Raw genomic sequence first — 25,110 nt, 5'->3', positions numbered from 1 at the left:
CCTCTCCCTCCTTCCTCTCAATCTCTTTCTCCCTCCCTCTCTTTCTCTCTACCTCTACCTCTCCTCTCCCTCCTCTTTCTCTCTCTCTTTCTCCACTCCCTCCCTCTTTCCTCCTCTTCCTCCTCCCAGCCACCTCTTCCTCTCCTCGCCGTGCTGCATCAGACATGGAGCAGGCCCGCCCGCAGACCAGCGGGGAGGAGGAGCTACAACTGCAGCTGGCTCTGGCCATGAGCCGAGAGGAGAGTGAAAAGGTAACACACACTCACACAGTACACTCACACAGTACACACACACACTGAACAAGAGGCACTGACACACTCACACAGTACACAGACACACTCACACAGTACACACACACACACTGAACAAGAGGCACTGACACACTCACACAGTACAAACACACACTGAACAAGAGGCACTGACACACTCACACAGTACACACACACACACACTGAACAAGAGGCACTGACACACTCACACAGTACACACACACACACACACTGAACAAGAGGCACTGACACACTCACACAGTACACACACACACACACTGAACAAGAGGCACTGACACACTCACACAGTACACACACACACACACTGAACAAGAGGCACTGACACACTCACATAGTACACACACACACACTGAACAAGAGGCACTGACACACTCTGACGACATGCAGTGTGAGAATGTTATGAACGTGGCTGCCTCCGGCCCACTCATACACACTCCCCTGCAGAGCTCCAATCTCTCTCTCTGTCTCTCTGTCTCTCTCTCTCTCTCTCTCTGTCTCGTTCTCTCTCTCTCTCTCTGTCCTCTAAGTGTCATCCATTTCACTGAGCCTTAAATAGAAACCAATATCACCCCTCTCTCCTTGTGATGCGATCTATAACACCTGACCAATCAAAGACACCAATACTCAAGAGTTGGCTGCCGATCTGCCCAATTACAGAGTGCGATGCTGCAGAGTGAACCGCCGGCAGCTGTGCTGAGTGAATGAGTGACTGGACTGGACAGGGTGGAGCTATTGATCCACTGTTAGCTAGCCTGGTATTGATGGCACTGTTAGCTAGCCTGGTATTGATCCACTGTTAGCTAGCCTGGTATTGATGGCACTGTTAGCTTGCCTGGTATTGATCCACTGTTAGCTAGCCTGGTATTGATCCACTGTTAGCTGGTATTGATGGCACTGAATGGCCTCTGTGTCTCTGTGTTGTTAGATGCATTCTGCACTGAGGCCTGGGCCTGAAAAACACTTAGCTCCTTTTGTTCAACACTACAATATCTTAGCTCCTTTTGTTCAACACTACAATATCTCAGCTCCTTTTATGGAACACCACAATATCTTAGCTCCTTTTATGGAACACCACAATATCTTAGGTCCTTTTGTTCAACACCACAATATCTTAGGTCCTTTTATAAAACACCACAATATCTTAGGTCCTTTTGTAAAAACCTGCAATATCTTAGGTCCTTTTGTTCAACACTACAATATCTTAGGTCCTTTTGTAAAACACACAAAAACTCATCGTTGACTAACTTTACAAGCTGAACATTGGTCAACTTTTACAGACTTTCAATTTCCAGTTGTTAGTCCCACTCCTAACACAGAGCTTATTGATCTACTGGCTGTCGAGAGACAAATGATTTCAGGTGTTCTTTTCTACCCGCTAACTCATCAATGTCATTTATGGGCCGGAGTCACCTGGTGTCCCTGATCGCTGACTAGAAACACATGAAAAGCAGAAGTGTTTTGAGTGCAGTCAGCCCTGCTAATAACCCCACCCCCTTTAACACTCCAGCCTGCTCCCCCGGTGGACATTGATGAACAGACTCAGCTCCAGATCGCCCTGAGCCTCAGCAAGGAGGAAGCTCAGAAGGTACTGCTGAGATGTAGCCCCTCGAGCCCCCTGCAACCTCAACCCGAACTAGGGGTTGTAAAATTCCAGAAACATTCCTCAAAATTCCCAGGTTTCCCATAAATCCCATTTGGAGATCTCTCTCCCTCCTGATTCTGGGAATCCTTCAACTGGGATTTCTGGGAAATTAGGGAATTTCAGGAAGGTTACGAGAATTTTGCAATCCTAACCCTAACCAAACCATTCTACCTCCTGCTACTGCAAGCTCTCTCTCTCTCTCTCTCTCTCTCTCTCTCGCTCTGTCGCTCTGTCGCTCCGTTTCTCTCTCTCTCTCTCTGTCTGTCTCTCTCTCTCTCTCGCTCACTCTCTTAGACCTGTGGGTCAAATGAACTTTGACCCTGGTTCCTGAACAGCCAAGCAGCTTGCTGTGCTGCACCTTTTCTCTCGTCACAGATGGGATAAGGCTGCATCCTTCTGTTTCCACTAACCAATAGCACCATCTCCCTTTCTCTTTAGACCAATGGTATGAGATCCCGCCCTCTGACCTCTTCTGGTGTACACGCCAATCCCTGTCTCGGGGAGGGTCAAAGAGGGCTTGCCTTCCATGCAATGTATCAACAATGGTGGCGTTCCAGGTCATCTATTTTGCACATCTCAGCAACCACATGATGTGATACAGCGTTGTTCTGAGATTCGCAGTGCATCTGCTAAAAAGACAACCTGGAACCGCACCAATGTGAATATCAAGGCAGGTTAGGAAGTGTTTTTATTTATCCACCAACGACTGATTTGTGTTTCCCCTCCTCCACTCCACCGATTGGCTCCCTTATAGCCGGCCTCGCCTCCTCCGGTTGCCTTGGATATGGATGAAGAGAGACAGCTCCAGATCGCCCTGAGCCTGAGCAAAGAGGAGCACCAGCAGGTAGTGCCCCCGGTAGTGCCCCTGGTCCTGTCCCAGATGGCATCCTAGTCACTATGTAGTGCACTGCGCTATAGTGGCCTGGTAGAACCAGCCTGATCTCGCCAGCTCACATTATGGCGGAGTGAGACAGAAACTCAGACTGCTTGACCAGACTAGCCACATAGGTCTCTGGCCCAAAGTAGTGCACTACATAGGGACTAGGTTTGGCCCACTGAGAGGTGAAGGCATGTTCTCTCCCCCTGAGCCCCCTGTGTCTTTAAGCCTTCGGGTCCTTCAGCTCTGCTCAACACCTCTCTGTCTTCCTTTCCTTCTGTCTGTCTGTCTGTCTGGCTGCTCATCACCGGGTCAATGTTTTACCCTCTAGACTGGGAACTCACTCTGCTTCTCTAGACTGGGAACTCACTCTGCTTCTCTAGATTTGGAACTCACTCTGTTTCTCTAGACTGGGAACTCACTCTGTTCCTCTAGACTGGGAACTCTCTCTGCTTCTCTAGACTGGGAACTCACTCTGCTTCTCTTGACAGGGAACTCACTCTGTTTCTCTAGACTGGGAACTCACTCTGTTCCTCTAGACTGGGAACTCTCTCTGCTTCTCTAGACTGGGAACTCACTCTGCTTCTCTAGACTCAGAACTCACTCTGTTTCTCTAGAATAACTCACTCTGTTTGTCTAGACTGGGAACTCACTCTGCTTCTCTAGACTGGGAACTCACTCTGTTTCTCTCGACTGGGAACTCTGCTTCTCTAGACTGGGAACTCACTCTGCTTCTCTAGACTGGGAACTCACTCTGCTTCTCTAGACTGGGAAATCACTCTGCTTCTCTAGACTGGGAACTCACTCTGCTTCTCTAGACTGGGAACTCACTCTGCTTCTCTTGACTGGGAACTCTCTCTGCTTCTCTAGACTGGGAACTCACTCTGTTTCTCTAGACTGGGAACTCACTCTGTTTCTCTAGACTGGGAACTCACTCTGTTCCTCTAGACTGGGAACTCACTCTGTTCCTCTAGACTGGGAACTCACTCTGTTCCTCTAGACTGGGAACTCACTCTTCTTCTCTAGACTGGGAACTCACTCTGCTTCTCTAGACTGGGAACTCACTCTGCTTCTCTTGACTGGGAACTCACTCTGTTCCTCTGGACTGGGAACTCACTCTGCTTCTCTAGACTGGGAACTCACTCTGCTTCTCTAGACTGGGAACTCACTCTGCTTCTCTTGACTGGGAACTCACTCTGTTCCTCTAGACTGGGAACTCTCTCTGCTTCTCTAGACTGGGAACTCACTCTGCTTCTCTAGACTCAGAACTCACTCTGTTTCTCTAGAATAACTCACTCTGTTTGTCTAGACTGGGAACTCACTCTGCTTCTCTAGACTGGGAACTCACTCTGTTTCTCTCGACTGGGAACTCACTCTGCTTCTCTAGACTGGGAACTCACTCTGCTTCTCTAGACTGGGAACTCACTCTGCTTCTCTAGACTGGGAACTCACTCTGCTTCTCTAGACTGGGAACTCTCTGCTTCTCTAGACTGGGAACTCACTCTGCTTCTCTAGACTGGGAACTCACTCTGCTTCTCTAGACTGGGAACTCACTCTGTTCCTCTAGACTGGGAACTCTGTCTCTACCCCCCCTCTCTGTCTCTACCCCCCCCTCTCTCTCTCTACCCCCCCTCTCTCTCTCTACCCCCCCTCTCTCTCTCTACCCCCTCTCTCTGTCTCTACCCCCCCTCTCTCTGTCTCTCCCTACCCCCCCTCTCTACCCCCCTCTCTCTGTACCCCCTCTCTCTGTCTCTCTCTCTACCCCACCTCTCTGTCTCTAACCCCCCTCTCTGTCTCTCTCTACCCCCTCTCTGTCTCTCTCTACCCCCTCTTTCTGTCTCTACCCCCCCTCTCTCTGTCTCTCCCTACCCCCTCTCTGTCTCTACCCCCCTCTCTCTACCCCCCTCTCTCTGTCTCTCTCTCTACCCTTCTCTCTCTCTAACCCCCCTCTCTGTCTCTACCCCCCCCTCTCTCCACCCCCCTCTCTCTCTCTCTCCCCTCTCTCGGTCTCTCTCTACCCCCTCTATCGATCTCTCTCTACCCCCCTCTCTGTCTCTCTCTACCCCCCTCTCTGTCTCTCTCTACCCCCCTCTGTCTCTCTCTACCCCCTCTCTGTCTCTCTCTCTGTCTCCCCCCTCTCTGTATCTCTCTACCCCCCTCTCTGTATCTCTCTACCCCCCTCTCTGTATCTCTCTACCCCCCCTCTCTGTATCTCTCTACCCCCCTCTCTGTCTCTACCTCCCCCCTCTCTCTCTCTACCCCCTCTCTCTGTCTCTACCCCCTCTCTCTGTCTCTACCCCCTCTCTCTGTCTCTACCCCCCCCCCTCTCTCTGTCTCTCGCTCTACCCTTCTCTCTCTCTACCCCCTCTCTCTGTCTCTACCCCCGTCTCTCTCCACACCCCCTCTCTCTCTATCTACCCCCCTCTTCTCTCTCTGCCAGGGTGGCACAATGGAAGCAGTTACTCACTGAGTGACTGGTGCTCTCCTCTCTTCTCTGACCGGAGTAGACTCTCTCTCTGATGTCTTGTCTTCCTTCTCACATGTCCTGTCCAGCTTCTAGACATGTGTTGTTGTTGTGTGACCCGTGCATGTGTTGTCTATGTGCATGTGTTGTGTCTAGGTGTATGTGTTGTGTCTATGTGTATGTGTTGTGTCTATGTGTATGTCTGACTATGTGTGGGAGTCGGTGTGTGTGGGAGTCGGTGTGTGTGGGAGTCGGTGTGTGTGGGAGTCGGTGTGTGTGGGAGTCGGTGTGTGTGGGAGTCGGTGTGTGTGGGAGTCGGTGTGTGTGGGAGTCGGTGTGTGTGGGAGTCGGTTTGTAGACGTGTTGTTGTGGTCTAGTAGTCTGTGTTGTTGTGGTCTAGTAGTCTGTGTTGTTGTGGTCTAGTAGTCTGTGTTGTTGTGGTCTAGTAGTCTGTGTTGTTGTGGTCTAGTAGTCTGTGTTGTTGTGGTCTAGTAGTCTGTGTTGTTGTGGTCTGTGTTGTTGTGGTCTAGTAGTCTGTGTTGTTGTGGTCTAGTAGTCTTTGTTGTTGTGGTCTGTGTTGTCTAACCACGCGTTTCTCTGTACTACTTTAGACCAGGGCCCTATTCCCTATATAGTGCACTACTTTAGACCCATAATGCACTGCATATGGAAATAGGGGGCCATTTGGTAGACAGAAAACGTGTGTGTGTTAGAATCAGTGAGCTTGTCTCCGAGCCATGTCATGCCTAACAGCAACCATGTGTCTGTGTGTGTTGCCAGGAGCAACGGAGTCGCCAAGGAGACGAGTCGTTGCTCCAAAAAGCTCTGGAGGAGAGTAAACGAGAGGCGGCGTCTGGTGGAATTGGGGTAGGAACAGTTAGCACACCATACGACTCTATGTAACCTACAGTATATAACAGTTACCACACCACTATATAACCTACAGTATATAACAGTTACCACACCACTCTATATAACCTACAGTATATAACAGTTACCACACCACTCTCTGTAACCTACAGTATATAACAGTTACCACACCACTATATAACCTACAGTATATAACAGTTACCACACCACTCTATATAACCTACAGTATATAAGTTACCACACCACTATATAACCTACAGTATATAACAGTTATCACACCATCTAACCTACAGTATATAACAGTTACCACACCACTCTCTGTAACCTACAGTATATAACAGTTACCACACCACTCTATATAACCTACAGTATATAACAGTTACCACACCACTCTATGTAACCTACAGTATATAACAGTTACCACACCACTCTATATAACCTACAGTATATAACAGTTACCACACCACTCTATATAACCTACAGTATATAACAGTTACCACACCATACTACTCTATATAACCTACAGTATATAACAGTTACCACACCACTCTATATAACCTACAGTATATAACAGTTACCACACCACTCTATATAACCTACAGTATATAACAGTTACCACACCACTCTATATAACCTACAGTATATAACAGTTACCACACCACTCTATAACCTACAGTATATAACAGTTACCACACCACTCTCTGTAACCTACAGTATATAACAGTTACCACACCATATATAACCTACAGTATATAACAGTTACCACACCACTCTATATAACCTACAGTATATAACAGTTACCACACCATACACTCTATATAACCTACAGTATATAACAGTTACCACACCACTCTATATAACCTACAGTATATAACAGTTACCACACCACTCTATATAACCTACAGTATATAACAGTTACCACACCACTCTGTAACCTACAGTATATAACAGTTACCACACCACTCTATATAACCTACAGTATATAACAGTTACCACACCATCTGTAACCTACAGTATATAACAGTTACCACACCACTCTATATAACCTACAGTATATAACAGTTACCACACCACTCTATATAACCTACAGTATATAACAGTTACCACACCACTCTATATAACCTACAGTATATAACAGTTACACACCACCACTCTATATAACCTACAGTATATAACAGTTACCACACCACTCTATGTAACCTACAGTATATAACAGTTACCACACCACTACTCTATATAACCTACAGTATATAACAGTTACCACACCACTCTATATAACCTACAGTATATAACAGTTACCACACCACTCTATATAACCTACAGTATATAACAGTACCACACCACTCTATGTAACCAGTATATAACAGTATATAACTGTTCACTCTATATAACCTACAGTATATAACAGTTACCACACCACTCTATGTAACCTACAGTATATAACAGTTACCACACCACTCTAGTAACCTACAGTATATAACAGTTACCACACCACTCTATATAACCTACAGTATATAACAGTTACCACACCAGTGATCCTCGGGCAGATGGATACGTTAGCTGGGATAACAGTTTATCTTAACCTACAGTATATAACAGTTACCACACCACTTATAACCTACAGTATATAAAGTTACCACACCACTCTATAAACAGTATATAACAGTTACCACACCACTCTCTGTAACCTACAGTATATAACAGTTACCACACCACTCTCTGTAACCTACAGTATATAACAGTTACCACACCACTCTATGTAACCTACAGTATATAACAGTTACCACACCACTCTATATAACCTACAGTATATAACAGTTACCACACCACTCTATTAACCTACAGTATATAACAGTTACCACACCACTCTAGGTAACCTACAGTATATAACAGTTACCACACCACTCTATTAACCTACAGTATATAACAGTTACCACACCATCTGTAACCTACAGTATATAACAGTTACCACACCACTCTATATAACCTACAGTATATAACAGTTACCACACCACTCTATGTAACCTACAGTATATAAGTTACCAGTTACCATACTACTCTATGTAACCTACAGTATATAACAGTTACCACACCACTCTATGTAACCTACAGTATATAACAGTTACCACACCACTCTATGTAACCTACAGTATATAGTTACAGTACCTGTAACCTACTGTAGGTAACAGTTACCACACCATCTAACCTACAGTATATAACAGTTACCACACCACTCTATATAACCTACAGTATATAACAGTTAGCTCACTATCTAACCTACAGTATATAACAGTTACCACACCACTCTATGTAACCTACAGTATATAACAGTTACCACACACTCTATATAACCTACAGTATATAACAGTTACCACACCACTCTAGGTAACCTACAGTATATAACAGTTACCACACCACTCTATATAACCTACAGTATATAACAGTTACCACACCACTCTATGTAACCTACAGTATATAACAGTTACCACACCACTGGGACAGTAACCTACAGTATATAACAGTTCTCTAACCTACAGTATATAACAGTTACCACACCACTCTACGTGAAAACCTACAGTATATAACAGTTACCACACCACTCTATGTAACCTACAGTATATAACAGTTACCACCCACTCCGTGGTAACCAGGGGTGGGGGAACAGTAGTTGGGACAGGCTGGTTGGAGGTGCTGTCATTGGTGCAGAGTGAGTAACCTGGGATGCCAGAATAAAGTCTGAAAGGTGTTTGAGAAAGGAACCACCCGGAACCTACGTCCTGTGGGGATAGGAAGTCAGTGATCCAGGGCAGATGGAACGTTCAGCTGGGAGAGTTTATCTTCTAGCAGTTCCTGGGATGGTAGAACCTAAAGTCCATAAAGGTTATCCTCACAAAGGTGTTTGGGTGTAGTGTAGGCCCATGGTTAACAGTGGACCACAGACCTGTTAGCTCTGTAGGTGGACTGTTAGTGGGTCGAGGTGATGGTTTAGAGATGGGACCTACCTGTTAGCTCTGTAGGTGGACTGGTTTAGGTTATGGTCTAGCAGATGGGACAGTACCTGTTGCTCTGAGGTCAAATCTGGAGTGGAACTGGTTTAGTTTAGAGATGACAGTACCTGTTAGCTCTGTGGTGAACTGTAGTGGGCTGTGATGGTTTGAGATGGGACAGTACCTGTTACTGTAGGTGGACTTTATCTTGGTGATGGTTTATAGATGGGACAGTACCTGTTAGCTCTGTAGCTGGACTGTAGTGGGTCTGGTGATGGCAGAGATGGGACACCCTGTTGGGCTTCCTGTAGGTGGACAGTGGGTGAGGTGATGGTTTAGAGATGCTCACCAGTGAACAATGGCTTGTTGTTGACTGTGTGATAGAAAAGTATTTGATGGTACAGTTGTCCTCACATCCACTGATGTAGGTTGTGACCCTAGGTCTGTGTGGGTCAGTGTATGTTGGCATTGTTGTCCTTCAGTGGGTTCCAGGTGATGGTTTAGAGATGGGACAGTACTTTTAACTCCCTAATGGACTTGTCAGCCCATTTCGAGGTATGGTTTAGAGATTTGACAGTCTTGTTAGATCTAGGTGGTCTGTAGTGAGTGAGGGAGTGAGGTTTAGCCACTGGTCTGAGTTGCCTGTAGGGTTGAGGTGATGGTTTAGAGATGGGACAGTACTTGAGTTAGGTGGACTGTAGTGGGGAGGTGATGGGACAGCCTGGTCTGACCTGTTCCTCAAGGGAGTGTGGGGGAGTCTGCCTGGATGAGTTGGTCAGGGAGTGTGGGGGAGAGCCTGGTCTGGCCCAGCAGTTCCCCTAGGGAGTGTGGTATTGACAGCCTGGTCTGAGTTCCCAAGGGGTGGGGGGGACAGCCTGGACAGGTTGGTGGAAGGAGTGTGGGGGACAGTTCCTGGTCAGAGTTCCCTGTAAGGGAGTGTGGGGGACAGCCTGGTCTGAGTTCCCTAAGGGAGTGTGGGGGACAGCCTGGGATGAGTTCCTCGGAAGGGAGGGTGTGGGGGACAGCCTGGTGATGAAGTTCCTGGGATGGCAGAAGGGAGTGTGAAAGGGGACAGAGGGGTGGGGTAGATTCCCCAAGGGAGTGTGGGGGACAGCCTGGTCTGAGTTCCCCAAGTGGAGTGTGGGGGACAGCCTGGTTTAGAGTTCTGACAGTAGGGAGTGTGAGTCAAATCTGGACAGAACTGGTTTAGTTTATTCTCAGTGAGGGAGTGTGAGGGGACAGCCTGGTTTAGTTCCTGCAGTGAGGGGTGTGGGGGACAGCCTGGTTGAGTTTAAGATGAGTGTGTTGGGGACAGCCTGGTCTGAGTTCATTCCTGACTGGAGTGTGGGGGACAGCCTGGTCTGAGTTCCCCAGAGGGAGTGTGGGGGACAGCCTGTGGTCTGAGTTCCCCAACTGGGAGTGTGGGGGACAGTAGATGGTACAGTTCCCCAAGGGAGTGTAGGGGGACTGCTGTGAGTGGTATGAGTTCCTCAAGGGAGTGTGGGGGACAACCTGGTCTGAATTCCCCATTTCCACAGTGTGGGGGACAGCCTGGTCTGAGTGTCCCAAGGGAGTGTGGGGGACAGCCTGGTCTGAGTTCCCCAAGGGAGTGTGGGGGACAGCCTGGTCTGAGTTCCCCAAGGGAGTGTGGGGGACAGCCTGGTCTGAGTTCCCCAAGGGAGTGTGGGGGACAGCCTGGTATGAGTTCCCCAAGGGAGTGTGGGGGACAGCCTGGTATGAGTTCCCCAAGGGAGTGTGGGGGACAGCCTGGTCTGAGTTCCCCATGGAGTGTGGGGGACAGCCTGGTATGAGTTCCCTCAAGGGAGTGTGGGGGACAGCCTGGTCTGAGTTCCCTAAGGTAGTGTGGGGGACAGCCTGGTCTGAGTTCCCTAAGGGAGTGTGGGGGACAGCCTGGTATGAGTTCCTCAAGGGAGTGTGGGGGACAGCCTGGTATGAGTTCCTCAAGGGAGTGTGGGGGACAGCCTGGTCTGAGTTCCCAAGGGAGTGTGGGGGACAGCCTGGTATGAGTTCCTCAAGGGAGTGTGGGGGACAGCCTGGTATGAGTTCCCTCAAGGGAGTGTGGGGACAGCCTGGTCTGAGTTCCCCAAGGGAGTGTGGGGGACAGCCTGGTATGAGTTCCCCAAGGGAGTGTGGGGGACAGCCTGGTCTGAGTTCCCTAAGGAGTGTGGGGGACAGCCTGGTCTGAGTTCCTCAAGGGAGTGTGGGGGACAGCCTGGTCTGAGTTCCCCAAGGGAGTGTGGGGGACAGCCTGGAACTGAGTTCCCCAAGGGAGTGTGGGGGACAGCCTGGTCTGAGTTCCCCAAGGGAGTGTGGGGGACAGCCTGGTATGAGTTCCCCAAGGGAGTGTGGGGGACAGCCTGGTCTGAGTTCCCCAAGGGAGTGTGGGGGACAGCCTGGTCTGAGTTCCCAAGGGAGTGTGGGGGACAAGCCTGGTCTGAGTTCCCCAAGGGAGTGTGGGGGACAGCCTGGTATGAGTTCCCCAAGGGAGTGTCCTCACATCCACTGACTCTCCATATAGGGGGACAGCCTGGTCTGAGTTCCCCAAGGGAGTGTTCTGAGTTCCCCAAGGGAGTGTGGGGGACAGCCTGGTATGAGTTCCCCAAGGGAGTGTGGGGGACAGCCTGGTCTGAGTTCCCCAAGGGAGTGTGGGGGACTTTAAGCCTGGTATGAGTTCCCCAAGGGAGTGTGGGGGACAGTGGCCTGGTCTGTTCTGAACACTTCCTACTCTCCATAGAGGGAGTAACCAGAACAGTCAACTGGTATGAGTTCCCCAAGGGAGTGTGGGGGACAGCCTAGTCTGAGTTCCCCAAGGGAGTGTGGGGGACAGCCTGGTCTGAGTTCCCCAGGAGTGTGGGGGACACTATGAGTTCCCCAAGGGAGTGTGGGGAACAGCCTGGTATGAGTTCCCCAAGACAGTGTGGGGAACAGCCACTATGAGTTCCATAAGGGAGTGTGGGGGACAGTCTGGTCTGAGTTCCTCAAGGGAGTGTGGGGGACAGCCTGGTATAGTACCTCCATAAGGGAGTGTGGGGAACAGCACTATGAGTACCTCCATATGGACAGTAACCAGGACAGCCAACACTATAGTTCTCCAAGGGAGTGTGGGGGACAGCCTGGTATGAGTTCTCCAAGGGACAGTGGGGGACAGCCTGGTATGAGTTCCTCCATAGGGAGTGTAACCAGACAACCTGGTATGAGTTCCTCCAGGGAGTGTGGGGGACAGTAACCAGAACAGTCAACACTAGTTCTCCATATAGACAGTAACCAGGGGTCAACACTATCTGTACTCTCCATATAGACAGTAACCAGAACAGTCAACACTGGTCTAGACAGTAACCAGAACAGTTCCATATAGACAGTAACCAGAACAGTCAACACTATAGTACTCTCCATATAGACAGTAACCAGAACACAACACTATAGTACCTCCATATGACAGTTCAACACTATAGTACTCTCCATATAGACAGTAACCAGAACAGTCAACACTATAGTACTCTCCATATAGACAGTAACCAGAACAGTCAACACTGTACTCTCCATTAGACAGTAACCAGAACAGTCAACACTATAGTACTCTCCATAGACAGTAACCAGAACAGTCCACTATAGTACTCTCCATATAGACAGTAACCAGAACAGTCAACACTATAGTACTCTCCATATAGACAGTAACCAGAACAGTCAACACTATAGTACTCTCCATATAGACAGTAACCAGAACAGTCAACACTATAGTACTCTCCATATAGACAGTAACCAGAACAGTCAACACTATAGTACTCTCCATATAGACAGTAACCAGAACAGTCAACACTGTACTCTCCATATATAACCAGAACAGTCAACACTATAGTACTCTCCATATAGACAGTAACCAGAACAGTCAACACTATAGTACTCTCCATATAGACAGTAACCAGAACAGTCAACACTATAGTACTCTCCATATAGACAGTAACCAGAACAGTCAACACTATAGTACTCTCCATATAGACAGTAACCAGAACAGTCAACACTATAGTACTCTCCATATAGACAGTAACCAGAACAGTCAACACTATAGTACTCTCCATATAGACAGTAACCAGAACAGTCAACACTATGGTACTCTCCATATAGACAGTAACCAGAACAGTCAACACACTCCTCTGTATGAGCTAATAGAACAGCCAACATAGTTTTGGAGGCCATAGTAGAGAGGCAAAGCATAGGTAAGGCTAAAATAGATGCTGAGATGTTATATCTTATAACTCCTATAACTATCCTCCTATCCATGGACTCCTAATGAACCTCCATCCTATACTCCTATGAGTAGTCCTCCTATCAGATAACTATCCTCCTATCCATATAGCTCCTATAACTATCCTCCTATCCTATAACTCCTATAACTATCCTCCTATCATATAGGTATCCTAATAACTATCCTCCTATGACATCCTCCTATCATAACTATCCTCCTATCCATAAGTCCTATAACTATCCTCCTATCCTATAACTATCCTCCTATCCTATAACTATCCTCCTATAACTCCTATAACTATCCTCCTATTATAATATAACTATCCTCCTATCCTATACTACTCCTATATATAACTATCCTCCTATCCATAAGTCCTATAACTATCCTCCTATCCTATAACTATCCTCCTATCCTATAACTATCCTCCTATCATATAACTATCCTCCTATCCTATAAGTCCTATAACTATCCTCCTATCCTATAACTATCCTCCTATCCTATAACTATCCTCCTATCCTATAACTATCCTCCTATCCTATAACTATCCTCCTATCCTATAACTGTCCTCCTATCCTATAACTATCCTCCTATCCTATAACTATCCTCCTATCCTATAACTATCCTCCTATCCTATAACTATCCTATAACTATCCTCCTATCCTATAACTATCCTCCTATCCTATAAGTCCTATAACTATCCTCCAACATAACTCCTATAACTATCCTCCTATCTGATAACTATCCTCCTATCCGATAACTCCTATAACTATCCTCCTATCCGATAACTCCTATAACTATCCTCCTATCCGATAACTCCTATAACTATCCTCCTATCCGATAACTCCTATAACTATCCTCCTATCCATATAACTATCCTCCTATCCCATAACTCCTATAACTATCCTCCTATCCCATAACTCCTATAACTATCCTCCTATCTATAACTCCTATAACTATCCTCCTATCCTAATCCTATAACTATCCGATTATCCTATAACTATCCTCCTATCCCATAACTCCTATAACTATCCTCCTATCCGATAACTCCTATAACTATCCTCCTATCCTATAAGTCCTATAACTATCCTCCTATCCTATAATTCCTATAACTATCCTCCTATCGGTATAACATATCAACTCCTATCCTATAACTATCCTCCTATCTGGGATAACTCCTATGTAACTATCCTCCTATCCTTTGGACAAAAGCTCCTATAACTATCCTCCTATTATAATTATATTACTATCCTCCTATCCTATAACTATCCTCCTATCCTATAACTATCCTCCTATCCTATAACTATCCTCCTATCCTATAACTATCCTATCCATAACTCCTATAACTATCCTCCTATCCCATAACTCCTATAACTATCCTCCTATCCATAACTCCTATAACTATCCTCCTATCCATAACTCCTATAACTATCCTCCTATCCTATAACTATCTATCCTATCCTATAACTATCCTCCTATCCTATAACTATCCTCCTATCCTATAACTATCCTCCTATCCTATAACTATCCTCCTATCATAACTATCCTCCTATCCTATAACTCCTATAACTATCCTCCTATCCCATAACTCCTATAACTATCCCATAATCCTATAACTATCCTCCTATCCTATAACTATCCTCCTATCCTATACTATCCTCCTATCCTATAACTATCCTCCTATCCTATGACTATCCTCCTATCCTATAACTATCGTCCTATCCTATAACTATTGTCCTATCCTATAACTATCGTCCTATCCTATAACTATCCTCCTATCCTATAACTCATATAACTATCCTCCTATCCTATAAGTCCTGTAACTATCCTCCTATCCTATAACTATCGTCCTATCCTATGACTATCCTCCTATCCTATAACTATCGTCCTATCCTATAACTATCGTCCTATCCTATAACTATCGTCCTATCCAATAACTATCCTCCTATCCTATAACTATCATCCTATCCTATAACTATCCTCCTATCCTATAACTATCGTCCTATCCTATAACTATCCTCCTATCCTATAACTATCATCCTATCCTATAACTATCCTCCTATCCTATAACTATCGTCCTATCCTATAACTATCCTCCTATCCTATAACTATCCTCCTATCCTATAACTATCCTCCTATCCTATAACTATCCTCCTATCCCATAACTCATATAACTATCCTCCTATCCTATAATAACTATCCTCCTATCCTATAACTATCCTCCTATCCTATAACTCCTATAACTATCCTCCTATCCTATAACTCCTATAACTATCCTCCTATCCGATAACTCCTATAACTATCCTCCTATCCTATAACTCCCTATAACTATCCTCCTATCCCATAACTCCTATAACTATCCTCCTATCCTATAACTCCTATAACTAACTATCCTCATAATCCTATAACTATCCTCCTATCTTTTAACTCCTATAACTATTACATTTACATTACATTTAACTCATTACTATCCTCTTATCCATAACTCTTACAAATTGGTAATATCACCTTCTGATAACATCAGTGGAACTGCCTCCTATTATAAATAGTGCATCTAAATCATTTATGAGAAGGATCCTTTATCCTATCCTAGGTATTCCTTGAAGAGGTGGGGTTTCAGGTGTCTCCGGAAGGTGGTGATTGACTCCGCTGTCCTGGCCACCCATGAGGGAGTTTGTTCCACCATTGTAAGGGGGCCAGAAGCGAACAGTTTTGACTGGGCTATTAACTATATTATATAAGTGGTATAACTATCCTCCTATGGATAACAGTGCCCTTGTATGGGTATAACTGATCAGAGCCTGGATCCTATAACTATCCTCCTATCCTAGGCAAGCACCATGGTCTTATAGCGGATGCGAGCTTCAACTGGAAGCCAGTGGAGAGAGCGGAGGAGCGGGGTGACCTGAGAGAACTTGGGAAGGTTGAACACCAGACGGGCTGCCTCCTATCCTGGATGAGTTGTAGGGGTTTAATCCTAGGCTAGGGAGCCCAGCCAAAGCGAGTTGCAGTAATCCAGACGGGAGATGACAAGTGCCTGGATTAGGACCTGCGCCGTCCTATCCTGTGTGAGGCTAGGGTCCTATCCTATAACGGATGTTGTAGAGCATAAACCTCCTATCCATAACTATCCTCCTGATGTTATGAGAACGACAGGGTGTTGTCCAGGATCACGCCAAGGTTCTTAGCGCTATGGGAGGAGGACACAATGGATCCTATAACGTGATGGCGAGATCATAACGGGCAGTCCTTCCCCGGGAGGAAGAGCATCCGTCTTCCGAGGTTCCTTAAGGTGGTGATCCGTCATCCACACTGATATGTCTGCCAGACATGCAGAATCCTATAACTATCGCCACCTGGTCATCAGAAGGGGGATAACTATTAATTCCTATCGTCTGCATAGCAATGATAGGAGAGACCATGTGAGGTTATCCTGACAGAGCCAAGTGACTTGGTGTATCGAGAATAACTCCTATAACTATCCTGGGGGATCCCATAACTCCTATAACTATCCTCCTATCCCATAACTGGTATAACTATCCTCCTATCCCATAACTCCTATAACTATCCTCCGGAGATGCCCATAACTCGGAGAGGGTGGATAAGGATCTGATATCCCATATCTATAACTATCCTAGGTCTAGAAGGATAAGCAGATAACTATTCCCATAACTCCTATAACAGTGCGGAGTGCCTCCGTGATACAGAGAAGACAGTCTCAGTTGAATGACTAGTCTTGAAACCTGACTGATTTGGATCAATAAGGTCATTCTGAGAGATAACTCCTATAACTATCCAAGGACGGCACGTTCAAGAGTTTTGACTAAAGAAAGAAGGGATACTGGTCTGTAGTTGTTGACATCGGAGGGATCGAGTGTAACTTTTTTCAGAAGGGGTGCTACTATCCTCTTGAATCGGATAACTATCCAGCGGTCAGGGATGAGTTGATGAGCGATAACTAAGGGAGAATCTCCGGAAATGGTCTATAACTAGGAGGGGATATCCGATAACAGGTTGTTGGGCGGCCCCGTCACAAGAACGAGATTTCATCTATCCTATAAGAAAGAGGTCCTATCCTATAACTCCTGTGACTATCCTCGGTATCCTATAACTCCTGTGACTGTCCTCCTATCCGATAACGGATGTGACTGTCCTTCTTTTCATAAATCCTCCTATTCTAAAACTATCCTCCTATCCTATAAGGGGGATCGGAGGATCCTATAAGAAGGTGGCAAAGTCCTATCCTATAACAGATCCTCCTGGAATTATAACTCCTGTGACTGTTCCTAGCATAACAGAGGAGGAAAATCCTATAACTATCCTCCTATTCTAAAGGATGCCTATCCTATAACTATCGTCCTATTTTCCTCTATTATCCTATAACTATCCTCCTATCCTATAACTATCCTCCTATCCTATAACTCCTGTGACTATCCTCCTATCCTATAACTCCTGTGACTATCCTCCTATCCCATAACTCCTATGACTATCCTCCTGTCCAATAACTCTTCTCTGTTCTTTCTCTGTGGACAGTCTGCCATGATGGAGGTGTTTAACTTCTCTAGGGTAGGGGGCAGCATTGGGAATTTTTGATGAAAAGCGTGCCCAAATTAAACTGCCTGCTACTCAGCTAGAATATGCATATGATTAGTAGATTTGGATAGAAAACACTCTGAAGTTTCTAAAGCTGTTTGAATGATGTCTGTGATTATAACAGAACTCGTATGGCAGGCAAAAACCTGAGAGAAAATACAACCAGGAAGTGGGAAATCTGAGGTTTGTAGTTTTTCAAGTCATTGCCTATCGATGGCTGTGTTTTTCTGTGACTTGGCTCTGACCTAACATAATCGTTTGGTGTGCTTTTGCCTTTTGAAATCGGACACTGTGGCTGGATTTACAACAAGTGTATCTTTAAAATAGTGTAAAATACTTGCGTGTTTGAGGAATTTTAATTATGGGATTTCTGTTGTTTTGAATTTGGCGCCCTGCAGTTTCACTGGCCTGTTGACGAGGTGGGACGCTAGTGAAGTTAATGATTAGAACCTACTTGCTGTTTCTCTGTGGACAGTCTGCCATGATGGATCTGGTGGAGGTGTTTGCTGTGTCGTCTGAGGTGCCTCCTACTGCTAGTGCCAACTCCTGGAGTCTGCCAGGGGGGAACGTCCGCACCCCTCTCCACCACCCCCTCCCCCAGGCCCAGGCTGCTGCTGGAGCAGCCTCCGACCCCTGGGACTCACTGGGTAAGAGCTGCTCCATGCCTCTAAAGAACTCAACAGCCGGTCCCAATTCACTTCCGAACCCTTCCCCTTGGCCGAACCCTTCCCCTTGGCCCTACCCCTTCCCCTTGGCCCTACCCCTTCTTCCCTTGGCCCTACCCCTTCCTCTTGGCCCTATAACTGCCCTACAGCCCTCTGCATTATCTCTTTCTCTGCTCACCACTCATACTCTACTGTCTGCCCTCCAGCATTATCTCTCTGCTCACCACTCATACTGTACTGTCTGCCCTCCAGCATTATTTCTCTCTCTGCTCACCACTCATAATCTACTGTCTGCCCTCCAGCATTACTGTCTGCCCTCTCTCTCTGCTCACCACTCATACTGTACTGTCTGCCCTCCAAAATTATTTCCAGTATTATGTCTCTCTCTGCTCACCACTCATACTCTACTGTCTGCCCTCCAGCATTATCTCTCTGCTCACCACTCATACTCTACTGTCTTCCCTCCAGCATTGTCTCTCTCTGCTCACCACTCATACTCTACTGTCTGCCCTCCAGTATCATGTCTCTCTCTGCTCACCACTCATACTCTTCTGTCTGCCCTTCAGCATTATCTCTCTGCTCACCACTCATACTCTACTGTCTTCCCTCCAGCATTGTCTCTCTCTGCTCACCACTCATACTCTACTGTCTGCCCTCCAGTATCATGTCTCTCTCTGCTCACCACTCATACTCTTCTGTCTGCCCTCCAGCATTATCTCTCTGCTCACCACTCATACAGTCTTCCCTCCAGCATTATCTCTCTCTGCTCACCACTCATACAGTCTTCTCTCCAGCATTATTTCTCTCTCTGCTCACCACTCTTACTGTACTGTCTGCCCTCCAGCCTTATCTCTCTCTGCTCACCACTCATACAGTCTTCCCTCCAGCATTATCTCTCTCTGCTCACCACTCATACAGTCTTCCCTCCAGCATTATCTCTCTCTGCTCACCACTCATACTCTACAGTCTTCCCTCCAGCATTATCTCTCTCTGCTCACCACTCATACAGTCTTCCCTCCAGCATTATCTCTCTCTGCTCACCACTCATGCAGTCTTCCCCCCAAGCATTATCTCTCTCTGCTCACCACTCATACAGTCTTCCCTCCAGCATTATCTCTCTCTGCTCACCACTCATACAGTCTTCCCTTCAGCATTATCTCTCTCTGCTCACCACTCATACTCTACAGTCTTCCCTCCAGCATTATCTCTCTCTGCTCACCACTCATACAGTCTTCTCTCCAGCCTTATCTCTCTCTGCTCACCATTCATACTGTACTGTCTGCCCTCCAGCATTATCTCTCTGCTCACCACTCATACTCTACAGTCTTCCCCCCAGCCTTATCTCTCTCTGTTCACCACTCATACAGTCTTCCCTCCAGCATTATCTCTCTCTGCTCACCACTCTTACTGTACTGTCTTCCCCCCAGCATTATCTCTCTCTGTTCACCACTCATACAGTCTTCCCCACAGCATTATCTCTCTCTGCTCACCACTCATACAGTCTTCTCTCCAGCCTTATCTCTCTCTGCTCACCACTCATACAGTCTTCTCTCCAGCCTTATCTCTCTCTGCTCACCATTCATACTGTACTGTCTGCCCTCCAGCATTATCTCTCTGCTCACCACTCATACTCTACTGTCTTCCCCCCAGCCTTATCTCTCTCTGTTCACCACTCATACAGTCTTCCCTCCAGCCTTATCTCTCTCTGTTCACCACTCATACAGTCTTCCCTCCAGCATTATCTCTCTCTGCTCACCACTCATACAGTCTTCCCTCCAGCCTTATCTCTCTCTGTTCACCACTCATACTGTCTCCCCCCCAGCATTATCTCTCTCTGTTCACCACTCATACTGTACTGTCTGCCCTCCAGCCTTATCTCTCTCTGCTCACCACTCCATACAGTCTTCTCTCCAGCCTTATCTCTCTCTGCTCACCACTCCATACAGTCTTCTCTCCAGCCTTATCTCTCTCTGCTCACCACTCATACAGTCTTCTCTCTCTGCTCACCACTCATACAGTCTTCCCTCCAGCATTATCTCTCTCTGCTCACCACTCCATACAGTCTTCTCTCCAGCCTTATCTCTCTCTGCTCACCACTCCATACAGTCTTCTCTCCAGCCTTATCTCTCTCTGCTCACCACTCATACAGTCTTCTCTCCAGCATTATTTCTCTCTCTGCTCACCACTCTTACTGTACTGTCTGCCCTCCAGCCTTATCTCTCTCTGCTCACCACTCATACAGTCTTCCCTCCAGCATTATCTCTCTCTGCTCACCACTCATACAGTCTTCTCTCCAGCATTATCTCTCTCTGCTCACCACTCATACAGTCTTCCCTCCAGCATTATCTCTCTCTGCTCACCACTCTTACTGTACTGTAAGACAATATTCAGTTGATTACACAATGTATTCCAGGCTCTGGTAGTTATTCTCTTACCAACAGACACCCTCATATTAAAGACAACCGTGAAACAGTTAGTAAATAATAACGTTAATAAAGTTCTATGTAGCTATAATGTCGTGTTTATGATCTGTTATAGACGTGTAATAATGTAAATCTTTATCCTGTCCTGTTACTGCAGTAGAGGCTCGCTCCACCCCCGTTGGGAGAGAGTCTCCCTGGATGGTTCCTCCCACCTCCGGTAGCCCCGCCCCTTCTTGGCAGCGTAGCCGGTCCCCTCCGGACCCCTGGGAGACCCCGGGGGTAGTAGACCCATTCTCTATCCCAGATGCTCTTCGAACTGGCAGCCCTACAGGTGACTGGTTATCCCTGGCTCCCTATGGCTATACATGCAGACAGACAGACAGACAGACACATATGTATGTACAGGCAGACAGACAGACAGGCCCAGACAGACAGACAGACAGACAGACAGTAACACATATATGTACAGGCAGAACATACAGTACCTTTGGAAAGTATTCAGACCCCTTGACTTTTTCCACATTTCAGCCTTATTCTAAAATTGATTAAAAAACTTCATCAATGTACACACAATACCCCATAAAGACAAAACAAAAAAATGTTATTTTGAAATATCACATTTACATACCGTACAAGTCAAAGGTTTGCAAAGAGTCCAGGTAGCCATTTGATTAGCTGTACAGCAGTCTAATGGCTTGGGGGTAGAAGCTGTACAGCAGTCTAATGGCTTGGGGGTAGAAGCTGTTCAGCAGTCTAAATGCTTGAGGGGGTAGAAGCTGTTTAGAAGCCTCTTGGACCTTGACTTGGCACTCCAGTACCACTTGCTGTGCGGTAGCAGAGAGAACAGTCTATGACTAGGGTGGCTGGAGTCTTTGACCATTTTTAGGGCCTTCCTCTGACACCGCCTGGTATAGAGGTCCTGGATGGCAGGCAGCTTTGCCCCAGTGATGTACTGGGTCGTCCACACTACCCTCTGAAGTGCCTTGAGGTTGGAGGCTGAGCAGTTGCCGTACCAGGCAGTGATGCAACCAGGATGCTCTCGATGGTGCAGCTGTAGAACCTTTTGAGGATCTGAGGACCCATGCCCAATCTTTTCATTCTCCTGATGGGGAATATACCTTGTCGAGCCCTCTTCACGACTGTCTTGGTGTGTTTGGACCACCTTCGTTCGTTGGTGATGTGGACTCCAAGGAACTTGAAGCTCTCAACCTGCTCCAACGATGAGAATGTGGGTGTGCTTCGTCCTCCTTTCCCTGTAGTCCACAATCATCTCCGTTGTCTTTATCACATTCAGGGAAAGGTTGTTATCCTGGCACCACACGGCCAGGTCTCTGACCTCCTCCCTATATGCTGTCTCGTCATTGTCGGTGATCAGGCCTACCACTGTTGTGTCATCGGCAAACTTAATGATGGTGTTGGAGTCGTGCCTGGCCATGCAGTCGTGGGTGAACAAGGGAGCACATGAGGGGACTGAGCCCCTGATGGGCCCCTGTGTTGAGGATCAGCGTGGCAGATGTTACCTACCCTTACCACCTGGGGTCGGCCCATCAGGAAGTCCAGGATCCAGTTGCTGAGGGAGGTGTTTAGTCTCAGGGTCTTGAGCTTAGTGATGAGCTTTGAGGGCACTATGGTGTTGAACACTGAGCTGTAGTCCATGAACAGCATTCTCAGATAAGTGTTCCTTTTGTCCAGGTGGGAAAGGGCAGTGTGGAGTGCAATAGAGATTGCATCATCTGTGGATCTGTTGGGGCGGTATGCAAATTGGAGTAGATCTAGGGTTTCTGGGATAATGGTGTTGTGAGTCATGACCAGCCTTTCAAAGCACTTCATGGCTACAGACGTGAGTGCTAAGGGTCGGTGTTAATTTAGGCAGGTTACCTTGGTGTTCTTGGGCACAGGGACAATGGTGGTCTGCCTGAAACATGTTGGTATTACAGACTCAGTCAGGGACAGGTTGAAAATGTCAGTGTAGTAACCAAAACAAGGGTGAAAGAAATCAAAGTAGGCACCCTTTGCCTTGATGACAGCTTTGCACACTCTTGGCATTCTCTCAACCAGCTTCACCTGGAATGCTTTTTCCAACAGTCTGGAAGGAGTTCCCACATATGCTGAGCACATATGGTGCTTTTCCTTCACTCTGTGGTCCAACTCATCCCAAACCATCTCAATTGGGTTGAGGTTGGGTGATTGTGGAGCCCTCCATCACTCTCCTTATTGGTCAAATAGCCCTTACACAGCCTGGAGGTGTGTATTGCGTCATTGTCCTGTTGAAAAACAAACAATAGTCCCACTAAGCGCAAACCCGATGGAATGGCGTATCGCTGCAGAATGCTGTGGTATTGCTGCCATGCTGGTTAAGTGTGCCTTGAATTCTAAATAAATAACAGACCGTGTCACCAGCAAAGCACCCCAAACCATCACACCTCCTCCTCCATGCTTCACAGAAAATAGTAAAAATAAAGAAACACCCTTGAATGAGTAGGTGTGTCCAAACTTTTGACTGGTACTGTAAGTATTCAGATCCTTCAATCAGTACTTTGTTGAAGCTCCTTTGGCAGCGATTACAGCCTCGATTCTTCTTAGGTATGATACTACAAGCTTGGCACACCTGTATTTGGGGAGCATTGCAGCACAGCTATTTTCAGGTCTCTCCAGAGATGTTCGATTGAGTTCAAGTCCAGGCTCTGGCTGGGCCACTCAAGGACATTCAGAGACATGTACCAAAGCCACTCCTGCGTTGTTTTGGCTGTGTGGTTAGGTTCATTGTCCTGTTGGAAGGTGAACCTTCACCACAGTCTGAGGTCCTGAGTGATCTGGAGCAGGTTTTCATCAAGGATCTCTCTGTATTTTTCTCCATTCATCTTTACCTCAACCCTGAAAAGTCTCCCAGTCCCTGCCTCTGAAAAACATCCCCACAGCTTGATGTTGCCAACACCATGCTTCACCGTAGAGATGGTGCCAGGTTTCCTCGTGACGCTTGGCATTCAGGGCAAAGAATTTAATCTGGGTTTCATCAGACCAGATAATCTTATTTCTCGTTGTCTGAGAATCTTTAGGTGTCTTTTGGTAAACTCCAAGCGGGCTGTCATGTGCCTTTCACTGAGGAGTGGCTTCCGTCTGGCCACTCAAACATAAAGGCCTGATTGGTGGAGTGCTGCAGAGATTGTTGTTCTTCTGGAAGGTTTTCCCATCTCCACAGAGGAACTCTGGAGGTCTGTCAGAGTGACCGTCGGTTTCTTGGTCACCTCCCTGACCAAGGTCCTTCTCCCCTGGTGGCTCAGTTTGGCCGGGGGGACAGCTCTAGGAAGAGTCTTGGTGCTTCCAAACCTCTTCCATTTAGGAATAATGGAGGCCACTGTTTTCTTGCGGACCTTCAATGCTGCAGAGTTTGGTACCCTTCCACCAGATCTGTGCTCCACACATTTCTGTCTCTGAGCTCTAAGGATAATTCTTGCGACCTCATGGCTTGGTTCTTGCTCTGACATACACTGTCAACTGTGGGACCATATATAATCAGGTGTGCCTTTCCAAATCATGTCCAATCAATTGAATTTACCACAGGTGGACCCCAATCAAATTGTAGAAACATCTCAAAGGATGATCAATGGAAACAGGATGCACCAGAGCTCAATTTCAAGTCTCATAGTAAAGGGTCTGAATTTTTTTACCTTTATTTAACCAGGCAAGTCAGTTAAGAACAAATTCTTATTTTCAATGACGGCCTGGGAACAGTGGGTTAACTGCCTGTTCAGGGGCAGAACGACAGATTTGTACCTTGTCAGCTCGGGGGTTTGAACTCGCAACCTTCCGGTTACTAGTCCAACACTCTAACATTACATTACATTTAAGTCATTTAGCAGACGCTCTTATCCAGAGCGACTTACAAATTGGTGAATTCACCTTCTGACATCCAGTGGAACAGCCACTACCACTAGGCTACCCTGCCGAATACTTATGTAAATAAGGTATAGTTGTTTTTTATATAAAAATATTTTTTTACACATTTTGTTAAATTTCTAAAAATGAAGGCTGTAATTT

The 25,110-nt window shown here is 46.6% G+C and overlaps 1 protein-coding gene across 3 annotated transcripts in view; it reads left to right on the top strand.

The window, feature by feature from the left end:
• epn3a (epsin 3a) overlaps nt 1-25,110 on the top strand; it is a 65,445-nt gene that overhangs the window by 37,760 nt on the left and 2,575 nt on the right. The window contains exons 7-12 of one of the 3 annotated variants that reach the window (XM_064963884.1): nt 130-251; nt 1,798-1,875; nt 2,687-2,776; nt 6,054-6,140; nt 18,460-18,631; nt 21,230-21,403. In XM_064963884.1, the coding sequence (XP_064819956.1) occupies nt 130-251; nt 1,798-1,875; nt 2,687-2,776; nt 6,054-6,140; nt 18,460-18,631; nt 21,230-21,403 (723 nt within the window). The remainder of the gene's footprint in view (nt 1-129; nt 252-1,797; nt 1,876-2,686; nt 2,777-6,053; nt 6,141-18,459; nt 18,632-21,229; nt 21,404-25,110) is intronic. The other 2 variants (XM_064963885.1, XM_064963886.1) reach the window with 2 other exon arrangements.

The sequence above is a fragment of the Oncorhynchus masou genome, unplaced genomic scaffold (assembly GCF_036934945.1).
Source record: "Oncorhynchus masou masou isolate Uvic2021 unplaced genomic scaffold, UVic_Omas_1.1 unplaced_scaffold_864, whole genome shotgun sequence".
Taxonomy (NCBI): domain Eukaryota; kingdom Metazoa; phylum Chordata; class Actinopteri; order Salmoniformes; family Salmonidae; genus Oncorhynchus; species Oncorhynchus masou.
This window is presented reverse-complemented; position numbering and strand designations above follow the sequence as displayed.